General features: G+C 38.6%; 1 protein-coding gene across 1 annotated transcript in view; it reads left to right on the top strand.

The window, feature by feature from the left end:
* The window catches only part of LOC138012874 (zygotic DNA replication licensing factor mcm6-B-like), a 53,547-nt gene that overhangs the window by 19,858 nt on the left and 8,689 nt on the right, over nucleotides 1-25,000 (top strand). The window contains exons 8-18 of the mRNA XM_068859794.1: nucleotides 1,025-1,106; nucleotides 1,646-1,796; nucleotides 4,006-4,147; nucleotides 5,044-5,185; nucleotides 13,085-13,192; nucleotides 15,802-15,882; nucleotides 17,271-17,345; nucleotides 20,426-20,506; nucleotides 20,612-20,659; nucleotides 24,664-24,730; nucleotides 24,858-24,952. Coding sequence (XP_068715895.1) covers nucleotides 1,025-1,106; nucleotides 1,646-1,796; nucleotides 4,006-4,147; nucleotides 5,044-5,185; nucleotides 13,085-13,192; nucleotides 15,802-15,882; nucleotides 17,271-17,345; nucleotides 20,426-20,506; nucleotides 20,612-20,659; nucleotides 24,664-24,730; nucleotides 24,858-24,952 — 1,072 coding nt within the window. The remainder of the gene's footprint in view (nucleotides 1-1,024; nucleotides 1,107-1,645; nucleotides 1,797-4,005; nucleotides 4,148-5,043; nucleotides 5,186-13,084; nucleotides 13,193-15,801; nucleotides 15,883-17,270; nucleotides 17,346-20,425; nucleotides 20,507-20,611; nucleotides 20,660-24,663; nucleotides 24,731-24,857; nucleotides 24,953-25,000) is intronic.

Raw genomic sequence — 25,000 nt, 5'->3', positions numbered from 1 at the left:
GTTAAAAAACATCGCTCAGACTCACTTACTTATATCTAAAACAGGAAACAATCTAATTATTACAGAAAGATTACAAAACACACTGATTTAGAAATGTTTACGAACCAACCTAAAAATAAACAAACTACAAACTCTGGCGAAGCTTCTAGAAAGTAACGCTAGTCACGTAATGCTATTTTTCGTAACAGTCTGCTGTGCTCGCCTACATAGGGCATGCTTTATGTTTCTTCCACAAAAAGATTAGTCATGAACACAACAATTTCTTCGACCATGCAATCGAGTTGTCCCAATTTCAGCAGGGTGTAATAGGAATTAATGGCTGCGCCAAGTTCTTCAGCAAAAAGGTTGGTTCAAAATATTACCCTTTACCTTTTTACCCTTTACCCTTTACCCTCTTACCCTTTACCCTTGGAAAAGTGTTGCCAAGAACTTCTTGCGCGTGCATCATTTTTGGACTGTACTATACAAGAAGTTTGGCAACCTGTGGTTTTACTGTAACTTTCACCACAACTGTAGTGGGGGTCGCACAACAGAGCGAGGCTCCAAATTAAGTGCGCCCTTTTTACCCTTCCCAACCATGATATACATGTACCACAGAAGACAGACCACAACACCGGGAACTGCATGCCCAACTCTTTGCGACAAGTGTGTGGGTTCTTTTACATCCCACAGGATTATGAACATTGAAGGGTTGTGAGACGGGACGTCCGGCTTATCGTCCTTATCCAAGAAGACTAGAGAGCGTAACCATTTGCAGATGTAATTACAAAGGCAGCACTTTCTCCTCAGTTATTTAAAGACCCTGAGTGTTGGTCCGGCCGGAGTTGAACTCACGACCTCCCCCGTGACAGCCGGGTGCTCAAGCAACTGAGCCACCGGTGCGCGGTTGGCTGGTTGCAGCAAAGACATGGCAGCATCTCTCCAATCTTCTTATATGCAGCTCCACTGTGAAGGACATGCTAATGTAACAGTCTATTATTTGAACTGTGGCTCCCAAAAACTGATATTGTTTGTCATCTTTCAGGGGTCTCAAGGCCCTTGGAGTACGTGACTTAACTTATAGACTAGCCTTCCTGGCATGCAGTGTACAAGCGACAAACCCAAGGGTAAGGAACTGAATATGTTGGTCTTTTTTGTCTTGTGTTGTTTGCAGATTTTGTAGACTGTATCACAGGCAGACAACCCTGAGGATGTGAGAGCGTGTGACATCATGTTATTTGAGACATTTGTAAGGGCAGATTCAACTGATCAAGAAAAATTATTGACTTTTCACTTGCCCAAGGCTGGGAGGCGAGCAACCTTTGAGAAAGTGGGAGAAATTCGGCTAAATTCTGGAGGCACTCGGCCATGAGCAGTCTTGGAAGCTGCATGCCTTGTCTATTTATAGTTTAGTTGAAGTGTCCCAAAACCCATCTAATCTCTCAAGACAATGCAGAAAATAGTAGGTGAGTGAACTTTATTTATCTGCCTGTCCATAAAATGGATTTTCATGAGGAAACATCACGATTTGGAGTTCTTATGAAACATTTTCCTGGATCAGTTGAGTAGGCCATTATACCGTAACTGTCTCAAATAACGCGACGTCACACATTCTTGCCTCTTCAGGGTGGTCTGCCTGTGACTTTATTTGTATTGTTGCCTTTAGTTTGGTGGAAAAGATCTTGATGGTGATGATGTGACTGCTGAGACAATCAAAAAACAAATGACTGACCAGGAGTGGCAAAAAATCTACCAGATGAGCAAAGATAAAAACCTTTACCAAAATATGATTAATAGTATCTTTCCAACTATTCATGGTAAGTTTAGGTCCGCCTCAGTACCTAGTGCGAACTCCTCTCTTCCCAACTCTGAATCAACAATCACTTATCCTGTATCCTGTAAATCTTAAAAAATAGCTTCTGACATCATTGCTGTAATGGGTGGTCTCCCTTTTGTCCCCACTGAATCCTTGACAGGCACTTACTGTATTTACCCATGTAAGAGTCGATCCCATGTATAAGTCGACCCCCCATTTTTGATGGCAAAAAACGCAATTTCTTAATTTCTTTGTTAAATGTTCATGGGACACTAATCTTGTATTCTTCAATTTCTGGAAATGTGGATACACAAAAAAATCAGGGCCTCAAGCGCTTAATAATACTTTTGTTGTTCAGCAGCTGTTGTATATGCGGGCATTTTGTCCTTGAGTTTTGAAAAAGTTCTCAGAAAATCGAACATGCACGTGTAAACCTCAAACTCACCTGTTTCGTTGTTCAAGGATAAAGGGCTTTAGAGGATAAGCACATTGCAACATCACAGAAGCAGGAGTCAATCTTTGAAAATAACTTGTGGACGATGCGAAAATGTGCAAGGTTTAATTGGTCCTTGACTTATAATTTCTCAAATGACAAACAAAACAAAACTCATAAACCAAACAATACGAAGTTTGCAAAAGCATTTAAATCTGCCAGGTTTGTATAAAGAATAAAAAACATTCATTACCGACCAGCATTTTCACACAACACGAGTGACGATGCTTGCACACAAACACGAGGTATTGTGCCAGGTTACTAAGCCGTTGAGCGATCGTGTTTTATTCAAAGAAACAAAAATGCCTTTTAGAGCTTTCTGCCATTGGAAAACAAAAATTTCCAGTGTCTATTTCATATTTGTGCTTGTGAGTATCTTCAACATTTAGAGTTGGACAAATCCTTTTTCATTTCAACTGGAATTGCTTACATTCGTTTTGAAGTATTTTGTCATTCATTTTGAAGTCTTTTACGTCGGCTTTTGTCCACTGCATTTGTTATGCCCAAGACAACATTATTATGTTAATTTTGAATAAATTACTTAGCTGGAACTTGGCTCAAAATCTTTGACCCGTGTATAAGTCGAAGGCGATTTTTGGAGCTTCTTTTGAGGCCATAAAAGGTCGACCGATACACAGGTAAATACGGTACATGTACATGTCATGTGATAGACCAGCCACATTTTGAATACTGGGAGGTTCTTTGGGCTACTGGGGCAAAACCAATACCACAATGTTGCAGAAACTCCATTCTTGTACAGCTACTACTTTGACCCATTCATACTATCATGACATTAAGGCAAAGCCCCTTTTTGATCACTTAGAATGGACTCAGCTGACCAGTCAATATGGATCTTAATATGTCGTTATTATAACGTTTAAAAATCTTTCAGTGGCCTGGTGCCTAGGTATTACTGGGTGAAGTTTGTTAATATTATTATAACAGCATTACAAGCTATTTATTAAGAGACTAATGACAAACTCACCGTCTCACTTCCCACACTACCTTAAAAACAGCTTAAAAATCAACTTTGATATTTGCAAGGCATATCTGAAATACTGTCACTGGCTACCAAATTGATACACACAGGCTTCTTTTCTCCAATAGACTATTCATGGAATCCATGGAAAGTAGGCTTTTACCATAGGTCATTAAATGGTATATAATTATTGTTATTATTCATTCAAAATATTTCCCCGTTTCTGATTGGTTAAAACCACACGCATAATTCACCATAACCAGCTGATGGTTCACCAACTTTGGAAAGAAACTTTGTCATATTGAATCAATGACGTCAAAAGTGCAGCCCGCTGCAGATTATTGAACCAATGACCGAAAAAAGCTGGGGACGAGATTGTGTTATTTTTGTTGAGCAGAAAAATGGCTGCGAGTAGGTTTAGAAGTTTGAGCGAAGAAAATATTTTGAATGAATAATAAAGCAATTATTGACTTCGGCTTTTGTAGAATATGAAGAATTCTGCAGATCTCGGAGGATGTTATCCACCTCGGTCTTCGGCCTTGGTGGATAACACCCTCCTCGACCTGCAGAATTCTTCATATCCTACTCAGCCTCATTCAATAATTGCTAATTATTCTCTGGTATTTAATAAACATATAAAAGAGTCAAAATATTAATGACATGAATCTAGAACTTTCTTGTTTTTAAGTCCTGATGTTTCTGTGTTGAAGTAAAGTTATAAGTTACAATTTCATCTAGGAAATGATGAAGTCAAACGTGGAGTGCTCCTTATGTTGTTTGGTGGAGTACCTAAAGTGACAACAGAGAAAACAAACCTAAGAGGGGATATCAATATATGCATTGTTGGAGACCCCAGTACAGCCAAGAGCCAGATCCTTAAGTAAGATGGGCAGCATTTTAATCTTATGTGATAACGGCAACTTTTTTGTTTTTGCTTCCTCAAAGTACTGGAGTATATTCCCCAAATGTACAGACAGCTTTATTAAAATTACATTGCAGTACAAAACTGAATTGCATAATATTTACCTCCATGCATACAAGAATTTAAAAGTTAACCCATTGACACCTCAAACACCTTAGGGTACCCCAGTTGAAAAGTAAAATAGACAGAGTAAAATCTGTAAAGTCTCACTCCCAGGGGTCATTGGGTTAAAGGTAGGGAAGAAGACAACATATTATTTTTAGTCACAATCTGCAGTGCATGTAGTAATGATTACAACAGACAAGAGTACATGTAATCAAATAACATTAAATATTTTAAGACCGCCTATTTTGTACTATTTTAATTATTCAATATGATGTACAAATAGTTTTCTGAGCCAGTAGCAATACTGGTTCAAAACATTTTTGAGCTAGTTTATTAAAGCATCACATAATTATAGTATTTCTGAAAAAGCTTCTCTTCAAAGTTTGGTTTGTCTTTCATCAAATGTTGGCACATTTCTGGATAATATAGGACAACTACAAGCCTATTCTGAAGCTGAAGATGTTGCTTTCTTTTTGCATTTACTCCACAATGGATGATTGAAACATTTGACAAGACTGTTTGCAGGAAATGTTGCTGTTAAGCCTCTTATTTTACTATTTTAGTCTTGAAATGAAACATTTTGACATTTTTCTCAATTTCATGCGCAATCTAAGTTCTAGAAAGTGTACTCAAAGTACAGTAGTACTATGTTATATTTAGATAATATTCGTTGCTGACTATGTTATAAAAGTGTCAGTGAACTCTGACTCTCTCACTGTTCAATGGTAACATTCGTGATGTGTTTGTAGACACATAGAAGAGTTCAGCATAAGAGCAGTTTACACATCTGGAAAGGCATCAAGTGCAGCAGGTTTAACAGCTGCTGTTGTTAAGGATGAAGAGTCCTCAGAATTTGTCATTGAAGCAGGAGCATTGATGTTGGCAGATAATGTGAGTGAATAATAATCCTCATTGCATAGTAGCTCATTATTGTTATTAGTGTTTTTGAGACAGGTAAGCATTGTATTGAGTCAAAGGGTATGTGGGGTGAGTTGATTAGCATGTTAGCATGGGTTCTGAACTATGGGTAAAACCAATATGTGCCTTGTCAGCACTGGAGAATCTCCGTCTGGTCATCCAGGACAAGTAGATTTCACACTGGGCAAGCCACTTTCTTTGACCACTTGCCTGCCAGGCAAGCACCCACCCATTCATTCAGGGTCTGAAATTAACTTTTTGGTGCAGGTGCCAGGTGGTTGACTAAAAATTTTTTTTCAGTTGCCAGATGCAAAAATTTGGTCACCAAAAAAGTGTCCATAGTTTTTTTGCTTTTGACATGTTGATCATAGACAGAAAACATGAATTCTTAATGTAGTTTAATTTTTTAAGCAGTGCTTCAAGCATTCGTATTTCCTACTTGCGAATGATCGAAAAAGAGTCAAAGACGGGCGTTACTAAACACAGGAACAGAACGGAACGGAATATACCGCAATAAACCAGAATATGCCGGAATGAGGCGGAATAACACTGGAATGAAACCAAATGAACAAACATGGTATGAGAATAGGGTTAGGGTTAAGGTTAGGGTTAGGCTAACCCTAACCCTAACCCTAGTGACTCCGGAATGAGGCAGAGTGACCAATTAATGAGTCCCTAAGGGTCAGTGAAATAAAAGGGGAAATGCGCGGGGAATATTCACATGCCCAGGAGAGGGGCATGGGCAACTGAGAGTAATGATGATTACACCTCCTCCCACCCTTTGCAAGGCTTGTGAAACTAGAAAAGGAGGAACACAATTTCTCCTTTTATCTATTTATTTTTTAATTCAATTATAATTATGTTAATCACTATCCTTTGGCAAAATTTGGATGGCAGGGAAGGCAGAGCTTATGCCCCCTAGGGTAGCGGTGTCTCTAGGAGGACCCCCTAGAGTAGCAGTGTCTCTAGAGGCAACCCTAGGTTAGAATGTAACATACATGTAGGGTGCAGCAGAAGAGGGGTGCCCTTCTGGAAGGAGAATAGGTCAGATGGTGAGTTGTACCATCTTGGAGTGAGCAATCCGGACCTATTGCCAAGGAGGGCTGTCCCACCTACTGTGGGGTAAAGTGCAGCGTAGGGTGCACTTTCCTGCCACCAATAAGTAAGTAAGAAATCTGAAAGGACACACCTAGGGTTGAGTTTTCTAAATTTAGCAAATTATTATTATTATTTTTATTTTATTTTTTTATTTTTTATTTTTTTTTTATTTTTTTTTTTATTTTTAGTTAAAGGGTGGTAACATGTGAAATAATATAAAAAAAATTTTTTTTTTTATAAAATTTTTGCTTAATTGACCTCTCCCCATAGGGGCTTTTCAGGGCCAATGAATCAACGAAAAAACAGAACACAACAACTACAACAGTGTTAAGAATCCCAACTGGCCGGAGGCAAACCAGTTGGCTATTTACAAGTGCAGCTGGGAAGTTGAACCAGGGACTACCAGGATCAAATTCAACGAGTGGTCAGAGCAGGTCTTGAACCCGGGATCTCCGGATCTCAAGGCAAGCGCCCTAACCACTGGGCCACACTGCCCACTGTGAATTTGGCACACTGTAACGAACTATGAGACAAAATAACCAAACCAAAATAAAATAGATGAGAATAGCAGAACTTAAAAATTTTGCAAAGCAAAGCACAGCCATAGCAATTAAAGGAAACAAAGCTTCCAGTTGGGTGGAGGGTAGGAAAATGCAATTTTAAAGAGTGCAACTCAAGGCACTTGCTTGAAGAGCAAAGCTGAAATGTGGCTGACTAATGGTATGGGGGGTTCACATAAGGCGAAACAGGTGAGAATCGTGTGATGTTGTGGGAAATTACTGGAAGCTTTGGCAACCGCTTTAACACTGTAAAAGTGGAAGTACTTTGACCTAAACAATGAGCTATTGACTACTGGACCAGCCTTGATTGCAAGGGTGAGGAGAGTAGAGTACACAAGGGACAAGTGAGGAAACAATAGTACTCCCTTAGGGCTCATTAACCCCAGTTAAGGGTCCACTGACATATTTTTTGGGGTGCATTGCTAAAGATGTAATGGTTAAGTAATTTGAGAGAATTTGGCATTATTTTGGTCAGTTTCCAACTTTTGTAGGCCAATGACCCTAAATATGACGACATTATACGCCCATGGTCACGTGAGCTATAAAAGAAAACTCTAAATTTGTCTCTGTGCTACGCAATTTTGATAATTAATCGATGGTTTGATAATTGTGACCTTATTTAGGAAAAGGGGGATTAAGGTGAATAACAAAAAAACGCGTTTTCTATCGTTTAAACGCAAACGCGTTAAAACACTGTTTAAACGCATTTAAACAACGTTTAAACGCGAAAAAAACGCGTGCGTAAGATTTCATGTCGGAAAAGCTTTACACAAACGACGCGTTTAAACGCTGTTAATTTACCTCAAGTGAGCGCATAATTACATGGCTGCATGCTATAATATTATTATTGGGTGTCATCTGGGGTTAACTGTGATTTATTTAAAACAATTCAGCTCGACAAACCATCGAAATCTTGATTGTTTTAGTCGTTGCAAGTACTCGGAAAAGAGAAGAAATGCGAATTAGTCCAACCTAAATTGGCGGCATTCTCATGAAGAACAAAACAAAACACTTACTTAGCGACTCTAACGGTAAATTAAATCATGAGCATAACCAATAGAAATTTGTTTCAAATGAAGTGAGGAATGTACAAATGAATTTACAAGATGGTTTTAAGCACAAGTTGGCTTTGATGTGTATCCTAAAATTAGCGAGGGTCATCAGTAGGTTTCTCTTCTCATGTGCGATCCTGTTTTAGAAATGTAAACAGAACGTTGATTGTTGAATGCTGTTCATGTTGGTCTTAGTAGAGTCGCAAACACTTATAAATCAATCAAATAAAATTCTGCATTGGGGTTACCAGCTGAGGCATTCTTCACATGCAAAACTTACTACCATTTTTCCTTTAATCATGTTTGATCAAGGCAGTTGACATAGCGGCTGTCTTCCGACTCTGAGCGACGACCAAGGTCCAAGCAACCGAACGAAGACAAAACAACTTGTACCATCATTACAGGGCTCAACTAAAGCTGCATATAACGTGTTACGTTCAAGCCATTAGAAAAGAAATTGATCGATGACTCGCTATTTACCGCTCAAAAGAAATAAACTGACCTACAGATTTGTCGCGATCAGTCACGCAACCTTTCAAAATTTTGGACTCTTTGGTCATTTAGTACTTGTCAAAACGAGACATCAGTTTGTTTAATTTCCTGTTTGTTTATGATTTGCGATAATGAAAAGGGGTTGAATAGGCAGATAGCGAAGCGCCAAGACACAAGCACGATGACTTGCAACAATATGATAGCCCTTTCAAACCTCTGAAATAACAAAAAAAGCAAAGCTCTGAAAGAAATGGATCATACTTCTCTGAACCCATCCAACCTTCCCGAAACATTCGCGGGTGATTTGCAGTTGGCAGAGGAAACCTATATTTAATGAGCGAACAAGAGCAGATGTATTCAGCGTCCTCGGCCAAAGCTTCAACTTCGAGCCATTTAATCTCACCGGAAGGTACCGGTCACAAAGATAGCAAAAAACGGCTCTTGCTTTCGTTGAATCGATCGCTACGTCTCTCGCAGTTCGACAATAATTATATTATTATAGCGACAACTGAAAGAATCCGTAACATATAAATTCAAGACTATCCGATGGAAAGCCTGTTCGTGAACACCAAGGAAGTTCCGAAAAAATCAATTCGCTTATCAGAAAAACCGGTTAATACTTGCGATACTACCAAATGTTCGCGAATCTAAAAACGTTCCCAGTTTCACTGAATCGCTCCCTACTTCTCTCGCAACTGGACATTTAGGTTTCTGTATCTCTATCCAGGATAACAATGGAGAGAATTATACAACCCAGAAGTATTTGGTCAAGTCAATGCAATGTTTACTTTGTCACATTTCGATGAAATGTTCATGTGATTCGCTCATTCTTTGAATTACGTCCTTCTGAAGGTGGTTAAATGTTGCCCGCCTGTTTTCTGTAATTTTCTATTTTCTCGAGGCATTATCAATAATGGTACAAACAATCCAATTTTTTCGTCGCTATGGGGTGAAAACCTTTTTCATTTGTTGCGGGGCGAGCGTCACGACATCGTGACCAGTCTACTCGAGTGATAACATGACACATGCCGAATGCTAGCGGCGTCATCACTTCGATTCTGCTTCATTCTGGCGACGTGCTCTTTTGTCGCCAAAAATTCCGAAGAGGAACCACGAAGGAGGAGAATGTGAAGGTTTTAAAGAGTTTAAAATTATTATTAAAACAAGCTTGAGACAAATGATTGACCAGCCTCTTGGTGAAACCTGATGCGCTAATGGAAACATTTTGAAGCGTCGTTCAGTGGTTCGCGTTTCTTTGAGCAATATCGTTGGCTCTTGTCTGCAGAATCCGTAGGCTCAAATGCGACTGCTTGCTCCATTCTTAGGAAGACTCGAAAACCGAATCTTCTTTCCTGCTTGTGCTAACTGTCTGGTTGCCGTTGTTGATAGCACGAGATTCGTGCACTGCAAGTGGGCTAAAGTCGCATGAGGCGCTCACAGAAAAAGGATAGTAAATAATTAAAGACGGAATGTGATTCTTACTGCAAGACAATTTTTACCAACCTGCTATATAAAAAGGAAAGGCAAAAGGTAAGTTTGCTGATGAATTGATCATTTTGACACAGTGGGTTGAAAGACATGCACCCTAATCTTCGCATTTCATACAAAAGAACAGGTAATTTATTCATTCAAATACAACTAAATTAGCGTACTTTTCAGCATACGAAATGCAGTAATTGAAGCGCAACAGAGCCGTTTGTTTAAACGCATACAAAGTGCGTTTCCACGCGTTTCGACGAACGCGATTAAACGCGTTAAAACGTTGTTTTCGAAATTCACCTTAATCCCCCTTTCCCCAAATAGGGTCACAATTTGTATTCGTTTTTTGCTTCCAGCCAAGCATGGTTTTCTTTTTATTTTGAAAAACGTTCTTTTTAAAGACATAAACGATACTGAAATACCCATAACTTTTCCATGATTTTAAAAAATCAATGCTTAGCTATATTCTGTATTTGGGGGTGAAACGTGCCATGTACAAAAAAATTAATTCAATTTAAAACCGCCGGAAATTTAGCTTTTTTCTCAAACCGGAAGTCAGTTTGTACGCCTGTGCAGTTGATCTGAGAACGAGCGCTAGGAAGGGCAAGGGAAAACCTTCATTGGAAACAACAGTTTGTGCGGTGACTTTTGCTTGTGAGTGGGTTTTCTTGTCAGCTCATGATATGATGACGTCAGTTACCAGAAGTAACCTTTCACTTCCTTAGCAACGCACGAAAAATCCGTCTGTGGGCTCTTAAGAGCTTAAACTTATAATTGTTACAAAAGGCAAAAACTCATGCACTTCCCCTAGGGAATCAAATGACACAACAAAAGCTGACTGAAACAACCGAAAATTGGTCGGCACTAACGAAAACACCAAATCTTGGCATTTTCAGGTTCATTCCACTATATTTCGCTTTATTTGGGTGTCATTCCGCCTCATTCCAGTGTCATTCAGGCTCGTTGCGGTATATTCCAGTACCATTCTTGTTCATTTCGTTTCATTCCAGTCTTATTCCGCCTCATTCGGGTTTATTCCAGTATATTCCGTTCCATTCCGTTCCATTCCTCTGTTTAGTAATGCCCCTGAAAGGCTTGCACTTAAACCTCTCAATGTGTTTCCATTGAAACAAGATGGAAAGTTGTCGAAGTTTGAAGACAGGACATAACACCCGTTTCACTAGGCATGTACTTACCCAGTGCAAAGGTGGGCTAGCCTGAAGTGTGCTGTGCAGACCATACAAGGCTTCAACTCATCACGAGTCACGAGAATTGTCAATAACACTGCTCTATTGCAAAAAAACAATTAAGACAAATTGAAACTTCGCTCTTTCAATTCGCAACTTCACTCTGCGCTTAGCGTAGTTGGTTACCATGACTGTGGTCAGGAGAAAGGAAAATACTGCCCGCTCCCAGAACCAATCAGATTGCAGGATTCTCAGGATACCGCCCGCTCACGATCAAAGAAATAAATAAATATGGTTATTGTGGTACTGTGTATGACTTATCAATCTAGATCCCTGCATGTTGGTTTCTAAACGGTAGGCATCCACTGGTATTCTAACATTATTTTAATACTTATTTCAATTAATAGACAACCAATATTGCAATCAAGAAATAGAGTTTTGAACAGTTCTACAGTTAATATGAAGGTGCTTTGTGTGTTTGTGTATAATGTACAATGTTTAATGTCTGGCAGCCAAAAAATTAAGGATTTTAAAAGACTCCTTGTCCGGCACTCTTTGTTGCAAAAATGCAGCAACATCATTTCCAAGATAACACACTATTGGGAAGAATTTTAGACTGCTTCACATCTGGACGCTTTGTATAATCCATCTTTTATTTCCTCACAGCTGAAGGACATAGGGGAAATCACTCTCGAATCAACCACAAGTTTATGGTTAATGTATTGGTCAAATCTCCTCCGCAACCCCCGTGCATTTGACCATCTTTGCTATATCGGTATCGCCATCAGGTATCGATGTTGTACCCAGATTATCTTTCCAAGACATTGCTAAATTAGCTGCTTCCGATTCAGATGCCCAGGATATACTTAAAGTGTGTTCTTTATATAAATAACTCAAAAACTTGTGCAGGTCTCCAGCAGAAATTTCAGTTGAGTAGTCAACAAAAAATATAAATGAAAGCATGTGTTTGTGCATCTTGTCAGTAGGTAAGTTCTTCATGTATGGGGCACAATATCATGTTAAAATATGGCGGCTGTTGTCGTTTGATTACATTGCATGGAAGACATCAATTGAATAATTTTAAGGGAATCGTTTCTCCATTTTTGAACTAGAACACTGCATAAATTTCTTTGATTGAAAAATAAATTATTTATTCAATCGCTGGCTTAGTTGGACGCAAGGTTGAAAGACTTCGTGATCAGTTGCCAGCTGACGACTCTCCTGAAAATTCCGGCCGCTAAGACTCAACTTTCAGTCCCATTGGCGACCAGTTGGTTGCAATTTCAGACCGTGTCATATAAATTAACAGAAAAAATGTAGGTAATTTTAATCGCCCAAAAATATAAAGAAACAGTAAGATATATTTTACATGTATGTTCATAGTTACTAAAACACGGAACAACCTTTGAGTTTTTCTCTCAACTTTAAGTCCTTAAGGAAAGGAAAGGAACTTTTATTTAAGTGTCTAGTTCTAGTGCTGGAGCACTAATTGGGGACACTCTAAACTGAAATATTATTAACAATTAACACAAATCAAGTCAAATGTTAGTTTTTGAGAAGAAGAGCAACTGTGTGGGTCATTGATGGATGGCATGAGTATCATGATGCAAGTCAATTTAAAATTGCCAGCATAGTACAGAGAGATTCAGACAAAGGCTACGACACAGATTACTGGGAGTGAAGATAGTCAATTCATATCTCCAACCAGACCTGGAGATTGAAGCTTATGGAGACCAAGCAAGGAATCGAGCAGTGGAGACTACAACCTGATGCAGAGCACACAAATAGTGCAACCAAGAAGCAAGTAAACCAGCAGAGAAATCCGCTGCAAGAGAGGATCAGCCCACACTTCTTGATTCTTACTGAATCCTGGAGACAATAATAACAGTGTAATTTGCAAGACTATTAAAAAGGGACAGGGATGCTGTGTACTGTATCATTAATATCTGCTGTGTTCATCGGAGTTTAGAGGTACGGATTTTATTTCTTATTTCTGCTTCACAGGGTGTTTGTTGCATTGATGAATTTGACAAGATGGATCCTAAGGATCAGGTTGCTATTCATGAAGCCATGGAGCAGCAAACTATTTCAATCACGAAGGCAGGGGTCAAGGTAACCAACCTTTTTATCCATCATTTGTGATTGCATCTACATATCTCCTCACTGATTTAGACACAGGTGTTGTCGACAAAGATTCAAATAAACTTCACCTATGATGGCATGTATACATCAATCTTTATTCATTGATTTGGTTAGGGCACGCGTCCAAAATTCAGTCAGGGACCTGACTATCGGAAACGGGTCCAATTAATTTCCGATGGTTCGGAATCGGTACCGATTTATCATCCCTTTTTGCTGTTTCCGATGCCGATAACTCCGTTATCGATTCAAGTGGAGCCAAGTACATTCCAATGTGGATTAGTGTCATCATGCGTTTTATCTGTCTGGTAACATGTAATGCGACCTTGTAAACGTGTCATGAAACCCCATGAATCACATGAAAAAAAAAAACAATTACATTGTGTATTTATAAAACTTCTTCAAGTCTTTCATCGTAAAGCGTTACTTTTAACTTTTTCTATTCCATAACAACATTTCCACGGATTATACGTTGGGTTTCAAGTTTGTTTGAAGGATTTTAGATGTTCAGCCTGGTCGCTGGTGTTTCCTTCAGTTGATTGGAAACCCCTTAATTAACTCTTCCCCGCTGCTGTGTTTCATTCTGATAACAAACTATTAAATGAGTCACAGTTCAACGGAAAAAAAACCACATAAATCCATTTTCTATTAATTTTTTTGACTTATTCAAGACCCCCTTTTAAAACAACACCAGTTTGCCATGGTTTTATATTAAATTTTATAGATTTTTGTGCGTGACAAGTTGGAAAATATAAAGTTGATGCCTGAAATGTGACATATATTATATATCTTTAGAGAGTTTCTAAATTGTGCTATTAAAAGATGTGTGATTTACTTTTTGGTTTGGTATTAAAGTACTTTCTCGAGTTACGTTTCATGATACACAGATGTTCTTTTGACTCGCGTGTTCAAGCGCGAGCGCATGGAAAAGCAGTTTTACTTGACGATTTCTAGAGGAAAACAGGAATCAGTTATCTTTTTTAGGGACCAGCATCTATCCGTTTTTTAAAAAGATCAATTTTTAGGTAATTGTGCGGACTTTCAATGTAAGCAAACGTAGTGCCAATAAAGTACGGTGGGCAAGATATGCCAGGCACATCTGGTTGAAAAAACAGTTAGTCTCTTTCATTGCTTTCTTTAATTTATTTGCAAAAAAATAACAACTTGCCTTCAAACTGGCGGCTGCTGTGGCTAAATGAATAACACGGTAAACACGACTGATGTATGACCGTTGTTTGTAGATGTCTGCCTCACTTTGCTACTTTTTGGCCAATACATTTTGATTGCCAGCAAAGGTTTTCCTTTTCTACGCATTTTTGGTTAACACAAATCCAACCTATTAAAGGAATATTGACAGTACCCAAAATATAGTGTGCATCGAAAACAATCAGTCGCTCTTTGCGGTTTTCATAACAAACATTACATGAGAACTGCTAAAGGTCAACATTTCAAAGCAAGACCGCCTATTTGAACTCTTTACAGATAAGCTTATTAAATTTAACAATCTAATTTAATTACCACAGCTCTATGAAAATATGAGACCCGTTGCCGATGCCGTTTCATTCAGCACCGATAAAATCAGTACAAACATTCAGCCTATCTTAAAAAATCTGTACCCAATTGATTGGAACCAGTGTTACCTGATTCGGAAATTTGGACGCGTTCCCTTACAGAATTATAGGCCGAAAAAGTAAGATAGATTAAGGATTACACAGTTAGAGATGGTGAAATATACAGGTTAGAAACTAGATTAGTGTGAACAACATGAATTTAATCACAGGGCAAAATTAATACTCACCAAGTCTGCTTGTTTCTGTCAGCAAAAACGGGTATAATGTTATGTATTGTTATGTAGCTTTCTCTTCCTTAATGAAATGCTCAGGGTAATTGTACCCTGAATATTTTCAGGCTGGTCCAGGCTGTCCCCTGTTGCGAAACAATAATAATTCAACTGTACATAGATTTAGCCAAACCTAAAAGCGGAGCTCCCGTTTTCTCGAAAGCAATATAGTGTATATGGAAATAATTATGCTTCTGCATAAAGTACAAAATTAATTGTCATTAATGTCTGCAGTTTACAGTGATCAAACACCCGAGCTGACAGCAGTAAACAAACATGCCTTTCAAACGACCAACAATTATTTTAATCAACAACTAAAACTGAAATTACATGCACAGGAATCTCTTTTGCAACATTTTCTGTGTGACTGATAATCTTTACACCCTCTCTCTTCAGTTTAGAACAACATCTAGGGTTAGGGTTAAAATGGAGTAAATTCGCATACACGACTGCAATTTAACAGTCAAAAACAAAGTATTTCCCACCAAGGAAAATTGCTCAAACACTCCCGTCCCAGAGGCTGTCCTGCCTCTCCACCTCCACCCTGACAGTCTGTAAGCATGAGCAGGTGTACGCTGACATCATAACCAAAATTTCTCACATGGATAGATTTCCCAAAAAATTTTACCCATGGTGTTCCGCTGGCTGTTATTATTGTTGCCAGTGTAAGACCTGTGAACAATGATATATTTGACTGCACCAGTGGTTTACTGTCAGCTGAATGTTGACTTTCTCTTCTCAGGCATCTCTGAATGCAAGAACATCCATTTTAGCTGCAGCAAACCCCATTGGAGGCCGATATGACAGAACAAAATCACTTAAAGTGAGTTCATATTCGTGCAATGTAATTTACATACATTGAGGTACATGTAAATAATACATTTTAGTTTATACATAGGTGATTAATTAATGCATTGACTCCCTGGGGTTCCCCATTGATGAGTAAAATCGTCTGGCGTTAGACAGAGTAAAATACTAAGTCTGGCTGGTTTCGGCCGGTTTGGATGTCAATGGGTTAATGAAAATTCTCTGTGCTGATTGATTGCTTTTGAGGAGATTATTACATGATAATCACCTGTACAGTTTTTTGAGAATGGCTGCAAGCCATTTTGTCAAGGTGACTGACAAAGAAATTAATTGTTTTAAAGAGAATGCATATTTTTCAAATAATCACATGTAATTATACTAAAACAAATTCACCGATATTCACCTCACCTTCGGCAAATAATAATTATTAGTATAAATACACAGGTGATTGTACAAAATTGCGCGCTCTCATTGGCTCGCTATCTCGGATTATCAGCCGATAATCACCTCGACGGACAAAATGGCTGCCAGTAGTCATTTTGCCACTGTAAGTGAAGATGATTTCCCGTCGCAATGTTTTTTTTTCTCTTTTTTGAAATAATCACCTGTGTATTTATACTAAAACAATTATTCGCCTCAGGCTCAGTGATTATCGGTGAATATTCACGAATAATCACTGAGCCTGAGGCGAATAATTGTTAATTGTTAAATAACGGGAAAATGTGTACTGTTACAAAATTGACCATTTTTGATCATTTTTTGCACAGAAGCCCAACATTGCAAGAAAAAGTTATACTATACTGACCTAGCTAACGTGACAATATTTAATTAACATTATGATTTTTTGGCAATGTTGGGCTCTTGTGCAGAAAATGATCACAATGTGTTCTTTCATTTTGGAAGACAAAAAATATTTTAATTTATCATGTGGCCTGTACAGCTCCGCACATGCTTTCATGTGCAAACTATTGAGAAAATCCCTATATTAGGGCCATGCGCATAAGCATGAGCAGGGCCAGAAAAAGCTGTGCGGCCCTGTTAGGAATACATACTTTTCTGTGCAATGCGATTTTAAAGGATTTTGGTAGCTTCTAAAGACCAAACTTCGTCTTCTGGGTAATCATGAATAGTGTAAAGAGCCCACATTATAAAATGCTTATTGACTGAGTTTAGGTCAGTCCAAACAGGAAACTTTTTGGCCCTTGGCCATGGCACACTGCCTTTTGCTGCACTTGGTCCATACACCATGACCTCAGGCCAAATATTTTCCCATCTGGCCCTCCCGCTCAGTCAATAAGTACATAGTATTTTGGTAAATAAAAGGTAGAATTAATTTACTTTTATATGTTTGGCATGGTAACAAAAGGTATGACTAATTACTGATCTTGCTCTTTTCTTTTTTAGCATAACCTTAACATGTCAGCACCAATCATGTCAAGATTTGATCTTTTTTTCATCCTTGTGGATGACTGCAATGAGGTACAGGCGATAAGTCAAATGTTAGTGCAGAGTTTCGCGCCAGCCAAAATGATAACAGGACTCTTCTTAAGTAAACCCGCTGACCGGGGACTCATATTCTCGTCCAAACGAGTCGGCCATGTTTTGTGTTTCTTAAGACTCTGCGAACTATCTTAAGGACTTGCTTGTCATTTCCCACCTTACGGAGTTCTTGTAAGTGTCTTCATTTTACTAGCTAAGTCCACTTGTATTGTATTGTCATTTTTGCGTTCCTGTTCGATTGTAGAATGGTTCCTTCATCGTTGGCATTAAAGTTAATTTTGTTCATCGAGAAGGCTGTTTCTTCAGTTAGATAAAGTTTAAAGTTGATGCCTTGATTGTTAGAATGATATATACACATGAGAAATGAGATGTTGATAGAACCCATTGGGAACTCGGAAAAAATCCGAGCCCCAGATGGGATTCAAACCAACCACCCAAGTGAGCGAATTCGCTCACTTGGGTGATTGGTTGGCCGCATCTCAGATATGCTTTAATGTGACTGCGCGATGCAGTTATGAGCTATGCTGTCAGTTGTCATTTGACTCTGTAGCTGCGTGATGCAGCTCGAGTCAAAGACCCACATGTCACCCTTGCTCGGGGCGTTACTAAACACAGGAACGGAATGGAATATGCTGGAATGAGGCGGAATGACACCGGAATGAGGCGGGATGACACACAAATAAAGCAGAATATACCGGAATAAACTGGAATATGCCGGAACAAGGCGGAATGACTCTGGAATAAAACCGAATGACACCGGGATGAGACGGAATGAACAAGAATGGTGCTGGAATATACCGGAACGAGCCGGAATGACACCGGAATGGGGCGGATGAACCTGAAAATGCTTTTGTTGTGTCACGTGATTCCCTAAGGGCATTGCATGTGTTTTTGCCTTTTCTAACATTTGGAACACTTCGATCACAAGAAAAATTTGACAGGTACCGTATTTACCCGTGTATAAGTCGACCTTTTATGGCCTCAAAAGAAGCTCCAAAAATCGGCCTCGACTTATACACAGGTCAAAGATTTTGAGCCAAGTTCCAGCTAAATAATTTATTCAAAAATAAGATAATAATGTTAACGTTGTCTTGGGCATAACAAACGCAGTGGACAAAAGCCGACGTAAAAGACTTCAAAATGAATGACAAAAGACTTCAAAACGAATGTAAGCAATTCCAGTTGAAATGAAAAAGGATTTGTCCAACTCTAAATGTTGAAGATACTCACAAGCACAAATATGAAATAGACACTGGAAAAATTCGTTTTCCAATGGCGGAAAGCTCTAAAAGGCATTTTTGTTTCTTCAAATAAAACACGATCGCTCAATGGCTTAGTAACCTGGCGTAATACCTCATGTTTGTGTGCAAGCATCGTCACTCGTGTTGCATGAAAATGCTGGTCGGTAATGAATGTTTTTTATTCTTTATACAAACCTGTCAGATTTAAATGCTTTTGCAAACTTCGTATTGTTTGGTTTATGAGTTTTGTTTTGTTTGTCATTTGAGAAATTATAAGTCAAGGACCAATTAAACCTTGCACATTTTCGCATCGTTCACAAGTTATTTTCAAAGATTGACTCCTGCTTCTGTGATGTTGCATTGTGCTTATCCTCTAAAGCCCTTTATCCTTGAACAACGAAACAGGTGAGTTTGAGGTTTACATGTTCGATTTTCTGAGAATTTTTTGAAAAACAAGGACAAAATGCCCGCATATGCAACAGCTGTTGAACAACAAAACTATTAAGCGCTTGAGGCCCTGATTTTTTTGTGTATCCACATTTCCAGAAATCGAAGAATACAAGATTAGTGTCCCATGAACATTTAACAAAGAAATTAAGAAATTGCATTTTTTGCCATCAAAAATGGGGGGTCGACTTATACATGGGATCGACTTATACACGGGTAAATACAGTATATCCGTTACTAAATGAATAATTATTTTTTGTGGAAGTAACATTTTTTTCGTGAACAAATACAAGAGCAAGAGAAACAGAATGTTATTCTAATTGTTTTTGTCTATGGATCTCGGAGGCGGCTTTCACTGTGCGAGTCAGTAAACCCGTCAACATTTTTATTTCATTCTGACATGTCAATTGTGCATTGACCAATCACAGTCAAGTTCAGCGAACCACAAACCAATTACCGTTGCTGCTAGTCTGCTTCCCACGACCCACACGTGATGGAGATATACGGAAATAGATTCGCGCAAACGGCCGAAAGACTCTTTTTCTCTTCCCAATTTTTGGCAATAATGCCATCAAACCTGAACGCAGTGTTTCCTTGTTTGAAGAAAGAAGTCAGAAGTACAGAAAAAAAGATCGATCGTTGATAATATATTTACATGAAAAATTGTGAGAACATGTCGTGACTCGTTCCAAGCCTTGTTACTTCCCCTTAATGTAAATTGTTTTTTTTTTTGCCAGTCTCTCTATTCTGCAACATTTATTCATTCACAGAATGAATCATTTTTTGTTCCTTGTCATTCCGGTCCACGCTAATCAGCTTGATTCTGATGTCCTTCCGGTTTTTTTTGCCTTATTCTGTTGTCATTCTGCCTCGTTCCGGTATATTCCGGTACCATTCTTGTTTATTCTGTCTCATTCCAATGTCATTCGGTCTTATTCCAGAGTCATTCTGCCTTGCTCCGGCATATTCCGGTTTATTCCGGTATATGCTGCTTTATTTGTGTGTCATTCTGCCTCATTCCGGCTCGTTTTGGTATATTCCGGTACCATTCTTGTTCATTCCGTCTCATTCCGGTGTCATTCCGCCTCATTCCGGCATATTCCGGTATATTCCGTTCCGTTCTGTTTCGTTCCTGTGTTTAGTAACGCCCCCCTTGCTCGCCATAGAGTCTCCAGTAGCTCAGTGGTTAGAGCGTCCGACTAGATCACGGAGGGTTGTGGGTTCGAAAACCCATCTGGGGCTCGGATTTTTTCCGAGTTCCCAATGGGTTCTATCAATATCTCATTTCTCATGCCTTTATTGTTATCAAGGAAATTGAGAACTTGTGGTTAACTTTTCCTTTATGATCTTATGATCTCACTCCCTTTTCAGGTAACTGATTATGCCATAGCACGAAGAATTGTTGACTTACATAGCCGGCTTGGAGAGGCAGTTGAGAGAATTTACTCTGTGGTCAGTCCAAGAGTATATTGCATTCTGTATTTCTATTTGAAACTAACAAATTAACTTTATTGAGTATTTTAAAAATGGGACCAAATTTCAGTGTTTTCCCAACAGGATGAGGTACAAAGGTACATAACCTTCGCTCGGCAGTTCAAACCAACGGTAAGTAAGCCATGAGTTGAAATGTTTCATTTTAAAGCCTCAATTTTTCATAGTTTGATGCTACTCCTGTTTGGAGATTGTGAACTTAACTTTTGGGTCTTGTTTGCAATTCTCCAAACTGCAGTGGGATCAAACTGTATGATTGTCAGCCTGGTTGCACTGTGAACCTTAACTTGCGTCCATTATTCTGACACGAAACATTTTGGCTGGTATAATTAACAAAAGAAAATTTATGCTTTAATTTATTTTATGTCAACAACATAGTTTCTCTTACATTCCCCTATCTGTCTTATGACTGGGCGGCCAGTATGGCAATCCCAGTCGGAAAATGGGTAATATTTCGTTGTTTTCTTTTTTTCTTTTTTCCGTGTCGGCAGAAGTCTTGCCTGTCACACCCCTGCTAAGTGGTGTCTTTGTGCATAGAGTCTGCATGTTTTGACAGATTTGAGGGGGGTGGGGTGATGCGTATATTTCCCTGGTGCACACAGGAGAACATTTAATTAACCTGCAATGGCGTCGAAAGTCATTGTAATGCGAATGGCGTTTAAGTGCATCTTTAAACAAAATTCTACCCTTATGGAGCTCAAGAATTGAACATCAATTGGATAAACAAGACAGGTGGTGAAAAATAAATATCTGGAATCTTAAAAGCGATGAGTAATGGACTTCAACAACAATCTTTCGCCCGTTGAGCCGAAATCAAAATGAGCTGTATTTCTAATAATTATTTTGCCAAGCCAAGTGTGGTGTTATGTACAACACTGAAACCAAAAATTAATGGAAAATTCTGTGGTAACTTACGGGTTTAACAAAGACAGAGAAGGAATCAAACACTTTAAGTGGATCTGTGATCTCTATTGTCTGTCTATTTGTATTTATTTGAACTCAACTCTGCACAGTCTTCCGGTAACAATTGGAAATTTCACTAACTCTTGTTAACCTTCAATGGCGTCAAAAGTCATTGTAACACGAATGGCGTTTTAGTGGATCTTTAGACAAAATATACCCTCATGGAGCTCAAGAATGGAACGTCAATTGGATGAACAAGACAGGCAGTGAAAAATAAATATTCGGAATTTTTAAAGCGACAAGTAATGGTCTTCACCATTGGATATCAAGTGATCTTTGTTTCTAATATTTTTTCTAACTTGGTATTATATACAACACTGAAGGAATCGAATGCCTTCAATGCATCACAGTTTTTACTGAAGTCACATCTAAGTTTTCTGGCGATTTACATTTATTTTGTACTCAACTCTGCAAAGGCAAAAAAAATTGGAAATGTGACAGTGAAGAATTATTTGAATGAAAGCTTGTTGTCTCTTTTGTGCTTCGTTATTTATGGTCAAGTTCTTTTGAAAAGGGTTTGATGTAAACTGTCAGAAATTTATTTAATTGCATATGCTTTGTGACATGGATTGTGTCTTGTTTACACGCACGCAATTGAAATAGGAAGGGTTTTTGCCTCTAATGGCAAATATGTTGTTTGTTTCAATAAATTATTTGCTGGAAAAGGTTTTTGTGAGATTTCCACTGTTTGAAAATTTTTCATGTTGTGTAATTTTTGAGCTTAACAAATTTGCCTAAGTGGGTTGAAATGTGATAGGGGAGGATTTTTGTGGTAGTGCGGCAGCTTGTGCATAAGTCACGAAAATGAACAGGTCTGTTGGAAGGGTGCTTGAGTTTTAACAAAATGAGCCCAAAAATCATCAAATAATTGTGACGCTGATGAATAATAAAGTAGCTGCTATTTCCAAAACGATGGAATTACCTGGTGATAAATAACCTCGTCTTGGAGAGTAAATTTTTGACTTTGCAGAAACAATGGTCAACCTCAAGAGTTGGGCGATTGTGATCTCTGTGTTGGATTTGCACATTTCTTGTCAAACTTTATAACACTTGAAAGAAAAAGAAAACTAACAAAAGCAAAAACCCGGTATCTTGCCATCATTTGACACAGATGCTTCACTGTTTTGCGAGTAAACATGCCACGGTAACTTGATCACCGCGCCTGCTAAATTCGATTTTGCGATTTACTTGTGCAGCCAAACGCACAATAACAAAATTGAATGTAGCAAAAATCTCGCAAAATGTTTTTCGCTGACGGTAACTTTTTATATTCACAGTTCAAAATTAATGTTTTCATGTCGTAAATTTTGTTGCTGATGGCAAAATATTTCATTCTCGATCGACCGTCCTGAAAACTTCCCTCTGCTTTTCCTAAAAACTGTGTATCAATATTTATTTACTTTTGCATAAAGCAAGCTAACAAAATCTGTACCTTGCTTAGTTTGCATTTTTGAGCGTTAAAATAGAATTTTCTGTCCTATGCTTCTGTTACAAAGTGGTATATTTTTTAGGTCACCCATCCAGATACTAATCCCGCCGGACAGGGACTAAGTTCAGTGAAATTTAGTATTACAAAGCTGTCAGACACTCAGAGTGCATGCTTATAAACTTGTGGTGAAAAGAAGTTGTGAGGGAACTTGAAAATGATCAACATGTCACCCTAGCAGCCAATGTTTCTCGATTCCCTTTTATTTTCTTCAATCTCTCTGGGTTTAGTACTTTGCTAGTAACCACATGTCTTCTCAGGGGGCACTACTTAAACAGTAGAGTGTTTCTGTGGAGGAACTATCGGCTGATATTTGCCCCGTGGAAATTTGATGTTCTTAAAACAAATATTTGCCCGAGAAGCGGAGCTTCGAGGGCTAATATGCTAGTTTTAAGAACATCAAATTTCCAAGGGGCAACTATCAGACCGATAGTTCGAGACATAAACACTCTATTGTCTTTATTGTTCACCACTAAATTTTCTTCCGCGCGCCAATTGAAAAACAGTCAAAACCCACTTAATGCAGATCAATCAAATATTTATTCATGCGTACAGGCTGTCACAAATGTCAATAATTCGCAGCGAAAGAATAGCGTACAACTGTCAACTGTTTTTTCAGCGGACGACTACTATCCATCCGGGTATTTTCCTCGGACGGGCACTATGGGCTGATAGTGTCTCTCCGCGGACGAACACTGTCGCGTCACGTGATCAATTTAAACCAATAAGAATTGGAGAAAATTTAGTGGTGAACCATAAGATGAGATACAATACCAAAACAATATCGTGTACTATTAGAGCTACTTATATGCAAAGACAAATTGAATCTCCTGGAAGACAAAACACAGCTCAGTTGACAATATAGATTAGAAAATAGTCCTAAGAAAATATGCGGGCTGATTGGTTAAAAATTGTGTTTCTATAACTTGATGGAGACACAGAACTAGCACGAGCTGTTGACGTAGTCATGGTGTGAGCAAAAAGAATTTACATTTTGATAATTAGAGTTAACAAGCTGTTTTCCTTTTTCTCGTCGTGTTGCTTTCTAAAAGAAATAGAAAACACGTACTCCGTGTTTCTATCGAGTTATAGAAACACTCATGAAAGTTTGGGAGAACTCGAAAAAGCTGTGGAAACACTCGCCTGCAGCTCGTGTTCCCATAGCATTTCTCGTTCTCCCAAACTTCCACTCGTGTTTCTATAACTCAATAGAAACACGGTACATGTTTTCTTAAATTAAAGTGCCATACGTGCGCAATGCGTGCCTATTTTTTCTAAAGATGACAGGAATTTTTTCTTTCTGACAAATGATTAATAGCCTGGTAGCAAGGTTTTTAACCTCGGAAAAAGATGTTTCGTCGTATGAACGTGAGCCAAAGGGCATCTGCTGTTACAACTTTTGGGTGAACCCTTAAATGATCTTAATGACCCCCGACTTAAAAAAAATTGCCTGGAATTCTGCAGTTCAATACCACCCAAGTCCATTCTGTTTTCGAGTAACATGTACCACAGGCAACCCAGTGTACGCTCATGGAGCGCCTAGTTTTTATATCATTACAATAACTTTCTGTCGTAATGGCTGTACCCCAAGTTTGCATTATTTGATGCAAGTTAAACATGGGAAAAAAAGATGAAAAAAGTTCTTTGGTTATTTTTTTTTCATTTTTAGATAAATAAAGATGCACAGGATTTCATAGTAGAGCAGTATAAACATTTACGAGAGAGAGATTCCACCAGTAAGTCTTTACTGTTGCATGTTACCTCAAGAGGTAAACAACGTTATTGTACAGTAGGATCCACACAGACGAAGGCATTTGTATTTATTGTGTTATTGTGAAGTTATTTTCTGGGCCTTCTTTTCAGGTATGGCAAGGTCTGCTTGGCGAATAACAGTGCGCCAATTGGAGAGCATGATTCGACTCTCAGAGGCAATGGCACGTCTCTATTGTCAAGATGAGGTAAACCAAAGATTGTTTCATTTCGATCTTCAAACATTTGCTGCATGT

This window comes from Montipora foliosa, chromosome 8, assembly GCF_036669935.1.
Source record: "Montipora foliosa isolate CH-2021 chromosome 8, ASM3666993v2, whole genome shotgun sequence".
Classification (NCBI taxonomy): Eukaryota; Metazoa; Cnidaria; class Anthozoa; order Scleractinia; family Acroporidae; genus Montipora; species Montipora foliosa.
The sequence above is the reverse complement of the archived record's forward strand: the minus strand, read 5'-3'. Positions and strand labels throughout refer to the sequence as shown.